Source organism: Chelmon rostratus, chromosome 7, assembly GCF_017976325.1.
Source record: "Chelmon rostratus isolate fCheRos1 chromosome 7, fCheRos1.pri, whole genome shotgun sequence".
Classification (NCBI taxonomy): domain Eukaryota; kingdom Metazoa; phylum Chordata; class Actinopteri; order Chaetodontiformes; family Chaetodontidae; genus Chelmon; species Chelmon rostratus.
In genome coordinates, this window is record NC_055664.1 from 27,930,964 (window position 1) to 27,945,227 (window position 14,264).

General features: G+C 46.1%; 1 protein-coding gene across 2 annotated transcripts in view; it reads right to left on the reverse strand.

The window, feature by feature from the left end:
- Window positions 1-3,426: 3,426 nt before the first annotated feature.
- Window positions 3,427-14,264, reverse strand: part of si:ch211-137a8.2 (uncharacterized protein LOC777613 homolog) — a 28,518-nt gene continuing 17,680 nt past the window's right edge. For both annotated transcript variants that reach the window (XM_041940986.1, XM_041940985.1), the window contains exons 8-13: window positions 14,055-14,207; window positions 13,535-13,629; window positions 10,717-10,956; window positions 7,812-7,940; window positions 7,656-7,702; window positions 3,427-5,918 (exon numbers count right to left, since the gene is read on the reverse strand). In XM_041940986.1, coding sequence (XP_041796920.1) covers window positions 5,729-5,918; window positions 7,656-7,702; window positions 7,812-7,940; window positions 10,717-10,956; window positions 13,535-13,629; window positions 14,055-14,207 — 854 coding nt within the window. In that variant the 3' untranslated portion in view covers window positions 3,427-5,728. The remainder of the gene's footprint in view (window positions 5,919-7,655; window positions 7,703-7,811; window positions 7,941-10,716; window positions 10,957-13,534; window positions 13,630-14,054; window positions 14,208-14,264) is intronic.

Below are 14,264 nucleotides of genomic sequence, written 5' to 3' on the forward strand. Positions count from 1 at the left end.
CAGCTAGAAGAAATGAAATGTGTTTGACCAGTGGCGTGCACAGACTTTTTGAAGGGCAGGGGCGGAAAGGAAAAAAAGGGCACATATAGCGTGTCCTCGCCACTGAAGAGGGCACTTAAGCACGCGTTTTGGCTCCCAGGGGGCACTTTAGCACGCATTTTGGCTCCCAAGAGGGCACTTTAGCACGCATTTTGGAGTCCAAGAGGACACTTTAGAGCGCGTTTTAGCTCCCAGGGGGCACTTTAGCACGCATTTTGGCTCCCAAGAGGGCACTTTAGCACGCATTTTGGCTCCCAGGGGGCACTTTAGCACGCATTTTGGCTCCCAAGAGGGCACTTTAGCACACATTTTGGAGTCCAAGAGGGCACTTTAGAGCGCGTTTTGGCGTCCAAGAAGGCACTTTAGCGTGCGTTTTGGCTCGCAGGGGGCACTTTAGCACGCATTTTGGCGCCCAAGAGGGCACCCCCGCCCCTGTGCACACCACTGTGTTTGAGTGAACAGTGTTATTCATGAACAGAAACAGGCCGACGCAAAAAGAGGTGGACGTATTCAGCGGGTCACCTGATCCAGGTGAACCGCTGGGTGTTTCTGGCGGTGTGCAGCAGAAACCTGTGGCGAGGAGGGTTTGACGTTCCCTCTGGAGCTCTTTTCTAACTTCCAGACCTCCAGTTTCCATCAGACGACCGCGGGGTTAAAAGTCCACCAGCGGATTCCTCAGCGAACATGAAATTATTTGCCCTCTAACTGAATTTGAAGCGCTTTCTCGGCTGTGGGAAACAATCGTGTTGATTCATGCGCCCGCCGGCCACGGACGCCCCCCTCGTCCCCTCGCCGCCGCCCCGTTTCCACGCGCAGAGACTCAAAGACACGCCTTGTCCATCCCAACACATTCCATCTTAATCTTAAGGGACAATGCACAGATTTAAAAACAGGAAGCCGGCATATGGAGGCAGAGCACACACTCAGGGAGACGAATGTGTGCGTGAAAAACATCAATGAGTCAGCTGATCACATGATTCACGAGAAGAAAGTTTAAATTTCCTCTTTTTTTTTCTAAATGAGCAAATATAATTGTCTTCATACCAGCTGCAGGCCTGCCGGCACTCGAGCAGATGGAGCACTTTCATTAGCAGGATCACCAGTAGAGCGAGCGCACGCACGCACACGCACACACACACACACACACACACACACACAAACAGAGAAACTGCAGTCACACAAATGAAAGAATATTGTTTGTAAAGGCTTTTACAAGAGCGAGAGGAAACGTCGCTGTGGAGGAAGAAACACACTGATGCAAAGTGCATGAGGATAATACCACACACACACACACACTGAGACACACAAACATGAAGCGACAGCACAGACACGTGCACACTGACATGTTCACATACACACACTGCTGTTGACAGTCATTGAGAGTGACTGCCACACACTGCACTCACATGTGTACAACACACACACACACACACACACACACACAGAGAAGAGCTACACTGCTAATGCTACATCTTCGCACTGGAAGCTGCATTAAAATGTCAGCTTCATAATTTTGTTGACATTTTCTTTCTTCTTTTTGATTTAAGTGACAATTGATCTTCATGTGGTTACAGTTGTTGAACGGTTCTTTGCACTTTGACAACATTTAAGAGCTTTTTTAGCTTCAAACAGCTGTCCAGCACATTCATTCAGTGTGGTTAATTCAGTGCTGGTCTTGAACCATTTGGAGTGCATGCAGCACATGGTTCTGCTCTCTTTTGACAGGAAACACTTTTTCCTTCCTTGATTTGGCTGTAAATTACCCACATGTCCTTGTTTTCAGACTTCATTGGCTGTACGAAGCGCCGGTCATCTGCAACTGGCTCTATCTTCACAAGAAAGAAGAGAACGAGGCAACTTCCTTCCTCCCATTGGCTGTTTTTGGCTGTGAAGATGATGTGAAGATCCTAACTGGTCACATGAGGCATCGATCCAAAGGTCAGACTGCAGCAGCCATCCTGAAACCAACATGTCATCTACATGTACACACTCACAGGAGTTATAATGGAGGAAACGTGGACGATTAGCACGTCTGCTGGTTAATTTGAGATGATAACTGTGGATTATTTTTGTGTTTTAGATTAAATATTTGACTGGACTGGATCGTGTGGACCTCTGCCATCATAACTGGAGACTTCATCGGTGAGTTGCCTAGTAGTTTGTTTGTTGTTGCTCTATTTACTCACTATTACTGGGAGACAAACAGGAATGATGCTGCTTTTATCTTCTCAGCTCCAAACATGTAAGCAGAAATCACAGCTACAAACATTAGCTTGATGCTACTTTAGTGTTTTACTTGTCTTTGTTTTGTCCAGTTTGTCAGTTAGTAATGCCCAGTTTCAAAATGCTTTTATTTGTGAAACTTTCCAAACACACAGAACCATTTGGCACAAAGATAGAAATAGAAATACAAGAGCTGCAGAGCACAAATACAAAAACAGGCGTTTTCTAATTACTGCTAACAGCACGATCACTGGTGGTTAGAACGGGATCATGTCTGTAGGTCATACATACACATGCTCACACACAAAGATTACACACCTCCCACTGACAGACAAGAATGATGTCCCACTCTGCACTGAATGCATGGTTACACACACACACACACACACACACACACACACACACACACACACACGGTTAATCTCTGCTTAGCGTATTAGCAGTGTCACCGATCGCAGTGACGCGGCGTTCTTCAGACACGTGAGCGCAGCACGAGATCCAGCACGCAAATCTGCTGTAAGACCCGACGCAAACCCTGCCGTCATTCACACACACACGCACGCACATGCACGCACGCACGCACACACACACACACACACACACACACACACACACACACACACACCTGTAGAAACTACACTGAGTGATGGAGGCAGTTTATCTTCAGGCTGCAAAAACTAAACTAAAACTAAACTGCAGTAAAAACAGATTTACCTTCAGAACTTGGATTCCACCACATTTGTTCTGTCAAACAGAGGAAAGTTAGAAACAATCTGTCTTAATGAACCTTGAATTGTAAACTTTTTAACTCTGTAATCTTATATTTCATTCAGTTATGGCATCACTTTGTTTTCTGGTTTGATGAATCCCAGTGAAGACTTTTTCTGACCCTTTTTTTGACTTATCAAAGTTCGGCTCTGCCAAATGTTTTTTTACGTTTTCATTTCTTTCTACAATATCTGTGCAGGGCAACTCGAGTCGGCTACAATTTAAAAAAGGCAAACATTCATTTCCACAAGCAGGAGAAACAAAATGAGATACTGAGCCAATAAAACTGAACCTGAAATCTGAATTACATTTAAAAAAAAAAAAAAGGATTTGCCCCCGTCAGACAAAACAAAACCCTGAGGAAAAAATGATCTGAAGATACAAACGTTTCATTTATTTTATTTGTAATCTTCAAACACGAGTACAAAAGCAACAACAGTCGACTGGACGCAACATCCATCACACAAACATCAAGACTCAGCTGAAGTGAAATGTTTCAGACGGCAGTTGACTGACAAAGTTTCCTCTTTTAACTATTTAATCAGCTTCTTAAAGCCTTGAAACGCCGTCTTCATCATCATCATCATCATCATCATCATCACGCAGGTTTAACAACAATGCAATCCTCCTGAAATGAGTTTTTTAGAGAAGCTGGACGTCATCTTCCCCTGACGAGGTCACACATTTGGGGTTAATCACAGCTGCAGCTTCAACAAACTCGATGAAAAAGCTCCTCTGTTATTAAAAAATGTCCAATAATCAATGAGAAAAAAACATTTTTGTTCAATAAACGACAAACCACAGCTGTGAGACAACTCGTTCCACACGTTTAACCCCCGTAATAAACATCAGATATCCTTTACATTCAGTCACCAGTTCAAAGCTCATATTCTACTCTCTGCCCACGAGAGTCTGAGGCCGTACTTCCATCATCTGCTCATTTCTGTGAACGTCCACCTGTGCAAACACTCCACGCCGTGGAGACAGAAGCGCTTCCGTGTGTTTGAAAGTCCGCCTGCAGAGACTTGAAACCAGCTGTCATCCGTCATGTTTACGCTTTTATTTTGGCCAAAGTGAAGTTATTGTTCTTTGGAAAAGCCGCACACTGACCGCGCGGCGCTGACTACAGTAAATAAAGTCGCGGTCTCGGCTGTGATGGATAATCTCTCTGCAGAACTTTCAAGTCTCTGCAAGCTGACTTCTATAGAAACGAAGTGAGAGCGGCGGCGGCCGGTCCAGAAAGGGAAAGCACGTTCATAAACCCCTCTGTGGCCGGCAGCGATGCACGGACATGTGATCTGGATTTGATGGGCTAACACATAAAGAGAGACACATCTTTTAACCTTTGACCTTTAACATGAGTCACTTCATACAGCAAAACATCTGAATTAAATACAAGTGCTATCATTTTCTAATGAGGCAGGACAAAACACTTCAGAATCTTGACTTGAAGTCTTATTGCGTACAGTCATTTACAGACAAGCATAAAGCTAGCTTATTAGCTGCATCCTATACATTAGCTTTAGCTACGTTAGCACTGTTAGCAGTTTAAAAATATAACCTGTGCAAGCAATTCATCTTCTAATGTCGTAGCTGTCAGCCTCTGCTTCATTCCACGATAGATTGAGTCCTGACAGTTTTCTGGACGTGAAATGCAACAACACCAGCCTACAAGTCAGAATTCAGGGTAAAACACTCAACCCCGCCAATGTTTCTAAGATAAACAGAATTCAGCAAACAGCGTATTTCCTGCAACATGTGCATATTTCCATGCTAACTAGCAGACAGTGTTAGCCACTGCTGCAGGCACAGTTTTACATCTACAGACTTGCAACTTTCAGCTAAACACAGCCATTAAATACAAAAGTGAGGCAGCTACGGATGCTTCCACTGACCAAAAATCTCTGATGTGCATAAAGATAAATCATTACACATTACAGCTCTCCATTAGATCACATATATTCTGCTATGTATTCTTTAAATGCGTGGGCTCTAAGACAGAAGTGAATAAATGTGCTGACACCTGACGTGTTGTCATGTCACCTCTTAGATCCCAGTTGGAAACGAGGATATATTTAATATCTAAGAGATTGTGTCGTATTTACACTGTGTTACCTTAACAGACGGCATCTCAAAAAGACCTAAACTCAGACTGGAAGCTGGAGCTGGAGCTGAGCGGTATGTATCGAGCAGAACATGATCAGTAACTGATTCGGTTTAGTAGAATCAGGAAGTATACAGCAGCCTTGTTCTCATCTTACCAGCACCAGCAAGTGGTTTTGTTTGTTTGATTTTTGGTCAAATGATTCAGCTCTTTCAATACAAATCAAGGCATTTCGTGGTGATATAATAATCTGCAAGGAGCAGCTGTAGTTAAAACCATTAACAAATTCCTGTAGTTGACAGATACACCTGAAAACATGTTAGCCACAGGGCTAACGATGGAAGTAAACAGTGAAAAACAAACCAGAGGTGCTGTTTCAGGGATTGTGGAGGCGTGTTTGACCCTCAGCGCTGCCCCTGATTCGAGGTCTAATTATCCTGCAGTCCCTGCAGGTTCCTGCCGGATCTTTGATGTCGAGTCGGGCTCGGGGTTAATTGAAATGAGCAAACTGTTGAGGTTACACGATGAGCTGCCACCCTCCGCTCTGCAGAGCCCGAGGAAAGTGCTTCGCCCATGGGCGTCTCTGCATGGACTTCATGTCGGCGGGGGTCCGTTGACGTATCTCAGTGTTAGGTGGAAGCTGCGAGGCATCCGGTTGCTACGGCGACACCCCGGCTCCAAGCCGAGCCAGATCAGAAAGGCCAGGAGAGCCATAACTGCAGCCAGGAGGAAGAAGAGGAGGGCTTTGGAGAGCAGGGAGGAAGGGGCCCTGCTGGAGGTCACACTGTGGAGGAGGAAGAGGCGGAGGAGGAAGAGGTGGAGGCGTTAGTGTCTGTGTCTGCCTCCGACCGTCTGCTCTACCTCATCAGTTACTGACACCAGAGAATCTACATCTGGGCAACAGGTGGAGCTGAAGTGGGAGGAGCAAACTACAACCACCTATCAGGAGGTCATTTACCAACCTGTCAGTCAAACTGAATGAAACAAGGATCCAACAAGCTTCCTCTGACACGTGTGACAGGAAGTAAACTGAACCCTTAAAGCTCGACATTAACGATCGTGGGTTTAAATCTGTTGCTGGATCTGATGATGGAAGCGGCCTCCAGCGATGGAGCCGCACTTTAAAGTAACTTCTGCAGCAGCTGAAAACTTGGAGCTCCGCAGTCCAACATTTAAATGACGGACGCAGCAGAGCAGCGACAGACAAACTGTATGCGAGCATTTATAGCTGAGACACACTACAAGTCATCACTGACTTTTATCTTCATTCAACGAGTGATGCGCCTGCACGCCAACCGGCGCCGAGCTGTTCGGCTGTCTGCAGCCGGGAAAACATACAGGCAGTGTTTGTACCGCGAGGTTTTTCTGCTGATGTGACCTGCCAATCACAGCTCACTTCGACTCAGACATCGTGAAGCTGTGGAGGCGAAGCAACAGCAGACCTCCACGAGACTTTTGTTCGATTCCTGCAGATTTTAGCAGTGAAGACAGTGAAGAGCACCAGCTGGACGAGCTTTTCTTTTTATGACTGTACTCCACGCCTGCGAGTACTTTCTACAGCTTAAAACTTACAAGCGGAGTATTTTTCAGTATACTTTCAGACTTCTTGTATTTTTATTGAACTTCTTTTGCGCCAACAAAAAATAAATAAGTAAATATATAGAGGACTGAAGAGCGCAGAGACAGCTTTGAAACAGCATTAGGTCCTTTATTAGAATTTATTAGAATTAATTTGGCTTCAGGGAAAACAGAGAAAATGTTCTGAGACAGTTATTGAGTTTATTGGACTTTATGAGCATCTGTTGACTTTTAGGGGGAAAGGACTCAAACACATAATTAAAGAACTAACAAACTTAACGTGTCTTTACAGTGATGTTTTTATTTTATGTCGCTGTGGTCCGCCGGGGTTTCCGGTGGTTGGGATTAGGAAACCGGTTCAGTTGGGACATGGGTTAGGCTAAGCCTAACTCTAACCCAGCTCAGTGTTCTGCTTCATCATCATCATCTCAGCTCGTGTACATGTACCAGTAACCTGGACTGCGTCACCTTGATACCTGTTGATATGTACTAATTCAACGCACAATGGCAACATTTTCTCCTGGATGAGATAAGACTCATCTCTGAAACCCTGGCTCTGGTCTTGGTCTCCACACACGGCTCGGCACAATAAAGACTTCATGCATTCGTTTCTACTGATTCTACAGCATGAGCTCCAGAGCGCTTTGATGGTGGTCAACATTAAATCACATGAATGGAAAACTCTGCTTCACTGAATCGTGTTCAGAAATTCAATTTCAGTTTTTTGTAGTGTGAAAATCCACTTACAGCTTTTATAAAGTACTTAAACACGTCCCACAGGACCAACTGGCACAAACTGCAAACACTGCATTAACTTCCTGTGAATTACCCGATCACAGCCAATGACCTCTGACCTTTTCTCCACCAGTTTTCTCTTCATAAACACACAGCAGACGTTCTGTTCATCGCTCTGGTTTTACTGATGGTTTCTGTGTTTTCTCACCTTTGTTCAGAGAGAAGACGCTCGGGACACGACAGCTCGTCTTCAGCCTGAAGAACAGAGAGCTTCTGTTAATCCTCAACTGCTACCAAACAACATCTCTGACTGACCTCACTGATCACTCACAACCAAGGTAATCGACCGACACCGTCGACTCACCTCCGTCCAATCAGACGAGGCTTTCAGGTCACGTGACGGTGAAGAAGAGGGGGCGGGAAATGGCTCTTGTGTGTTGTCATGGCGATGTTGGCTGTTGGGTGTGTCGATGTGGCGTCCTTCCAGGTAACACTGTAACACACACAGATAAAAAACATCAGTGAGGAGGTTCTAATGAAGATCACAAAATCCAGTTCAGAACATGGCCTCAGCTGCTCGGACCGACTCTGAACCCTGTTAGTCCGGTACAGTCAGAGCAGTTTACGTCCTCCCCGCGAGTCCAAGTCAAATCGAGATGTTTCAGGTCGTTGAAAAACGGCCCAGCGTGTGATCAGCTTCCTTTCAAAGCTCTGTTCAGACTGATTTTAGTTCTTTCAGAACGTTTTAAAATAACTTTTAGACATTCAGAAATGTTTTTTTTACTTCTTCACACTAGAAACTTGAACATTTTGCTCTTACAAACACGACTGGATGAGTTCAAAATACAGTAAACATAAATATACCAGAGGTGGAGCCTCTTAATGCAGCACGCTCGTGCCATGTAGCCACATTTCCACTGCTGTCACTGTCCACAGGGACTCAGGACCTCTCCGCCACATGGATCAGGGTCTACATTAAGTTCTGGAGACCTGCTCGACGTAGGCTGCTACCTTCCATAAGTACAGTGAACATTTCTGATTGGTCGAGCACTTGCAGCATTTTATTTCAGCCAACATTATAAAAACCTACAGACACAAACCAGTTTGTTATTTGTTCGTTGTGCTTCGACACATCAACAGAAAGCGTGCGAGCGATGAACGGCAACCATCATCTGTCGGCCGTTTATGAATATATATCCCTCGAGACAATACATCCACTAATCGATCAGATAGAAAAACCAATCACCAACCACTCTGATCATCAATGAGTCATTTCAAAATCTGGTTTTTCTGTGTTTGATATCAGAGGACAGTGAATCGATTGTTGGGCAGTTTTGAACAGCTGGTCAGTAAAAACATCACCTCATTGACACTTTGTGAACACGTGATCGGCAGTTAGTTAATTATTGATGAATTCATCAATAATGAGAATAATCCTCAGTTGCAGCCTGCAACAGTCTGTCAGAATGACGCTTCACAACTCGCAGTTTGTCCTGCTCTCAGTTTGCACTCCAGCTGCTCCGAAACATCGATTAAACTCTCGATTCTCTCCTTCGCTGATCTCAGATCTGGATCTGCGCGCAGATTTCCGCCCCAATTTGTTTTGTGCTCGCTCGATAGTTTTGTCAGTAATGAAGCTCCGACGCTGTTACGCACAAACACTCAAACTCGCATCTCGCAAACGAGCGTGCACGAAATCGCTCTAATTACAACAACGCACGCACGCTTCGACGTCAGATTTGACCCTGAAAAACTCATCAGGAAACTTTTCCTCTCTGCTGTGCAGAAAACAGAGACGAGGGAAGGAGGAAGCAGGGAGGAAGGAAGGAAAGGAGGAAGTCTGCGTGTTTCTCTCCTGTTTTTATGGCGACAGTTAAAGTGCAGCCAGAACGCATAAATCAAGACTTTATGGATTCACTCGGCGGCCCGAGGAGCGGCGGACGAGACGGAGGAAGAGGAGAATAAATAGACGCTTTCACCGGTAATGAGAGAGGGAGAGAAAATGAAGGCTAAGGCCAATGAAGTCTGATGGATAGAGAAACGTGAAGGCGGAGAGACAGAGAGAGAAAACAGAGGAGGGGGGACAGAGGACGGTGATCCAGGAATCCATCTTTACAAAAGGTGGATGTGCGGAGGAAAATAAAGGCTGATGATTATGAATGTTGATGGAGCTCCTGGTGAGAGAGGACATCATTCAGATGTGTGTGTGTGTGTGTGTGTGGAGCTTCTCTTTAAACTGAGGAACACACACACACACACACACACACACACACACACACACAGACGTCTGAGTCTGAGTCTACTGTACATCTATTAACGACCTTGTGGGGACACCAACCTGCTTCTGGACCTGCATTGTGGGGACTTGCCTCACATCTGGGGGCAAAGTGGAGATGTTTGCTGCGTATGTTGGGAAATTCACTTGTTTTTAAGATGGAAGTTATTTACAGTGAAATTAACTTTTAAGTCGTTTTCGGTCATCTAACCTGATATTGAACTTTAATTTCTTTCTGTGTCCTGTTCAAGCTTCCTTGGCTAAAAATAGTTGGCAAGCGCCCTCCTGCGACGTCCGGTACTGAAATCCTGCTGAAACAGCTGGAGAGAAAGCGCGAGCCCGATTGGCTGTGATGTTCTGCATCGATACGATCGGGACTGAACACTCAGGACAGGTTTCACTCTCATGAACTCATAAATCTGCACAGCAGCAGTGTGTTAGAGAGAGTGAGTACGTGAGAATGTGTCAGGAGTTCACACACACACACACACACACACACACACACACACACACACACACACACACACGATGTTCATGTGATGCCATGTGCTGCATGTTAACGCTGAACTCTGCAGGAAAACAAGCTCAGCAGGTCCTACGAGGCAACAGAACTCGTTTTGTGATGAACACAAAATACTTGTTGCAGGTGCGTTCAGGTGTTGAGTTAAAATAGCAACTAGGTTTGGTTGTGGTTTCGTTATGGAGCAAAAGTCTGATGGATTTCATTGTAGCGTGACCTGCTGTGTGTCACATATCTTGTATATCTGTATATATGGGACGATGTCATTGTGCATGTATAGTGTTTTAACTAAGACACAAGTCGAGAAAAAAGAAAATTTCATCGTGTTTGGATCAGAAATTATGGGCTAATGTATCGATATTATTACTATTATTAATATGAACTATTTGGAATAAATTAATACATAAAATGAAAAGACTGATTAATCGTCACGGAACGGCTTTCAACAGAGTGACTGAAGAAGACTTCACCCACCTTCATCTCGCCATCCGTCTGCACCGATTTGGAACAGGAAGTCCTCCTCTCTGCAGGGGCGGGGCTCTGGACTCCCAGCCACGCCCTCACACGCCCGCCGTCGAAGCTGATTGGCTCACCGTCCCGTCTGCTCGGAGTCGAGGTCACCCACTGGTCTCCATTCGGCTGAGTCCCGCCCCCCTGGCTCTCTACTGGTGAGAAGACACTGGGGTGGGCGTGGTCAGGCCATCCGTCCAATCTCTGCACAGGAAGCAGGTCATAAATATTAAATAGATATTTTTGAACGTGAATCATTTTGCTCCATTCACGTCCTTCATAAAGAGTCTCTGGAAGGTGTGGACTGTAAATGTGAATTATTTTGTTGAAGGATTTCAGCGTTTTATTTCTGACATGAAGTTTCCTGGTGAAGCTTCACATCGGTTGACTGTTTTCCAAATCAGACCATGCAGGTTTTCTGGCTTTTTGGCTCGTACACCATGAAAATCCAGCACAGTAAATATTTTCTTCAGAAGTACCGTCGTCGTCGAGTGGAACTTCAGCTGCGTTTAATTTAATTAATTAATTTTTTTAAAATTTTATTCACTCTAGTAATCCCACACTGGGAAATTAGTCTCTGCATTTCACCCATCGCTGATTTACTGAAATACACACATGCACATGCAACATGCAGTGAGACACACAGGAGCAGTGGGCTGCCGCATCAGGCGCCCGGGGAGCATATTGGGGGGTTAAGTGCCTTGCTCAAGGGCACATCAGCCGGCTAATGGAGGGGGGGAGTGAATACTCCACCACACCCAAGTTTCTCTGCCAGTCCGGTGGGGGGAATCGAACTGGCGACCCTCCGGTCACAAGCCGCTTCTCCAACCTCCTGTTTGCACGATCGTCTTTCTCACAGTGACCACGCTCGCTCGCTGTCTGGCGGTTTTCACTTCACATCGGTTCTCAGATGAGCGACTTCTTCTTCAGCAGCGTGACGCGTTCAGGCAGCTTGGTGAGAATCAGAGATGAAGAATGAGCTCGCTGTGGAGCAGCTCAGTACCTCGCAGAATTTAAACATTTAGAAAAATGAAAAATGTGTCCCTGTGTGCTTTTTGCATTTGCATACACTCCGTCACGATGCGCCTCGACTTCTATTGCAATAATGCACACAGAGAACTTCCTGGATCAGGCCTGCACTCTGTTCCTCTGATTGACAGGTCAGCCGCTCAAGCATACAGTGATGTTCTCTCTTCTATTTGCAGACATGCAGCACACAACATTTATTATTTATCATTTCATTTATCTACATTTATCCACTACTGCAGAAAATATTCAAATACCAAGAAGCTAGAAGTTGGTCCACAGCTGAATTACTTCATCTTCTTCATTTTTGATCCACAGGGGTTGATTTTCAACCTGCCAGTCGCTGCCTGGAAGGACGGAAATCTAAAAAATGAAAGCGATGCATTTGGAGTTAAGAGCTAAAACGTGCTAAGCTACCATGAGGAGGAGCTGTGACGCAGGGCCGGCTGAGCTCTGTGCTGTAAGTGTGAGTTTGGGTCAAAGTGGCGAAGCCTGAAATCGACAGAGCTGAAAACTGACTCGTCTGTGTTGGGGGGTGCACAACCTCTGCAGGCGAGGCTTTTGAGTCGCATTCAGAATTCATGCGGCGTACGAGCACCCGGAGACGAGGTCACGCGGTCGCAGCTTTAATGAAGTACGACTACATCGAGTCCTCTGGGCAGCCAGCGGCGAGCCAAGCCTGCGGGGAGGGCGCGCTGACATCACGCCTTCACGAGTCCAATCATAACGACGACGGTTAAAACGCAGAACGGTACGAACGCTTTGATGTCCTCGCTGGGTCCTCGATGCTGATTCGCTGTTACATGTGTCTCTCTGTTCGTCTCTTCTCCTGTCGAGCTTTGGGGTTCACCAACAGTGCATCAGTGTGTGTGTGTGTGTGTGTGTGTGTGAGAAACAGACAGATATACAGGATGGGGGGGCTGCAGGCTAGCAGAGGAGGATACTCAAATTACTTCAAAATTTCAGCATCTGTTTCCATCAATCCACGACGCCCGGCTGGTTTTTCTTCTGTTCGGTTTCTCTCGTACGGCTGCTGACACACTCGCCAAAATAAAGCTAAAAAAAGCAAACTGATGTACCGACAACGTATAGAGGTGCCACATCCTGCAGGCGCCGTCAATAAATCAGCAGAAGAAGAAGTGAACTCTTGTAACCAGCTCATAAAGCCGGCACCGAGCGACGGGAACATTTTTAGATAACTGGTGTATGGGAACATCAATGACTGTGTGTGTGTGTGTGTGTGTGTGTGCGTGTGTGCGTGTGTGTGAGACACATAGACAGACAGGAAAAGCCTCTGGGCCATGTAGCATCTGGGTCAGAGCAGAACAACAGAACAGAGACAGTGTACTATGAAATGAGAGGAGATGGATTCGTTCAAAGTGAACCTGACGTAGCTGACGTAGCGTCTCTGTAGCCGCTCTCCTCCAACACATCAAGCTTGGATGATGCAAGTAATAGATTACAATACAGTTCTTGTGCAGATGCATCATTTCATCGCCTCTTAAACCAAACCATGTTAAAAAGTGATGGTTCCTACAGTCCAAGCACAACGCAGCCGATATGACTGACGTATTACTGCTGTCCCTGAACGTCTCACGCTGGGTCACCTGAGACAGCCCCACGTCTTTCCTCCTGACTGAACTTTCTTTGTAAACCTTCATGTTTTAGCTCAGAAACGTCACATCTGTTGTCTGTTTTTTTTATTTTAATAAACTTCACCTTCACCAAAACAACCCAGAGGTTTGTAGAAACTCACCAGATCTGCTTCCTGATCGACATCACTGATGTCAGACTGAGAGCCCAGAGAGCTCAGGTAGCTCCGCCTCTTCAGACCGTCTCTGTGACACAGACCTAACACACACACACACACACAGAGAGAGAGAGACACACACACACACACACAGAGAGAGAGAGACACACACAAACACACACACACACACACACACACACACACACAGACGCACGCACACACACAGACACACACAGACAGAGACACAAACAGACACACACACACACACACACACACACACACACACACAGTCCATTATAAACAGCTTCTGTTGGTTACAGCTGATGCAGGAAGGTTTGGTGCAGCCTGGAAAAAGCCTCGTTGCAGAATCTGCAGGTGAATCTGACGTTGGCAGGTTGGAACAGGTGAAACAGCCTCGACAAAGCGGACTGTGTGTGTGTGTGTAACTGACTCTGGTCACAAACAGAAGAAGTCCGGCTCCGTTTGGAGCGTCGCTGTCTGCCGCTGACACTCGGCCACTTCCTACCTGTGCTGGCGCTGAAATACGACGAGTCGGCGTCGTCGCGGGAGACAGAACGTCCGATATCAACCGAGGGGTCCCACTCCAGCCCCAGGTGCTCATGGGTAGGCGAGGACGGGGAGGGAGGAGGAGGGGGGAGGTGAACGGGTGAGGGCGGGTCTACAGAGAAGGAGTTAGACGGATCTTTACGGCGTGTTTCTGTCACATGGGGGACAT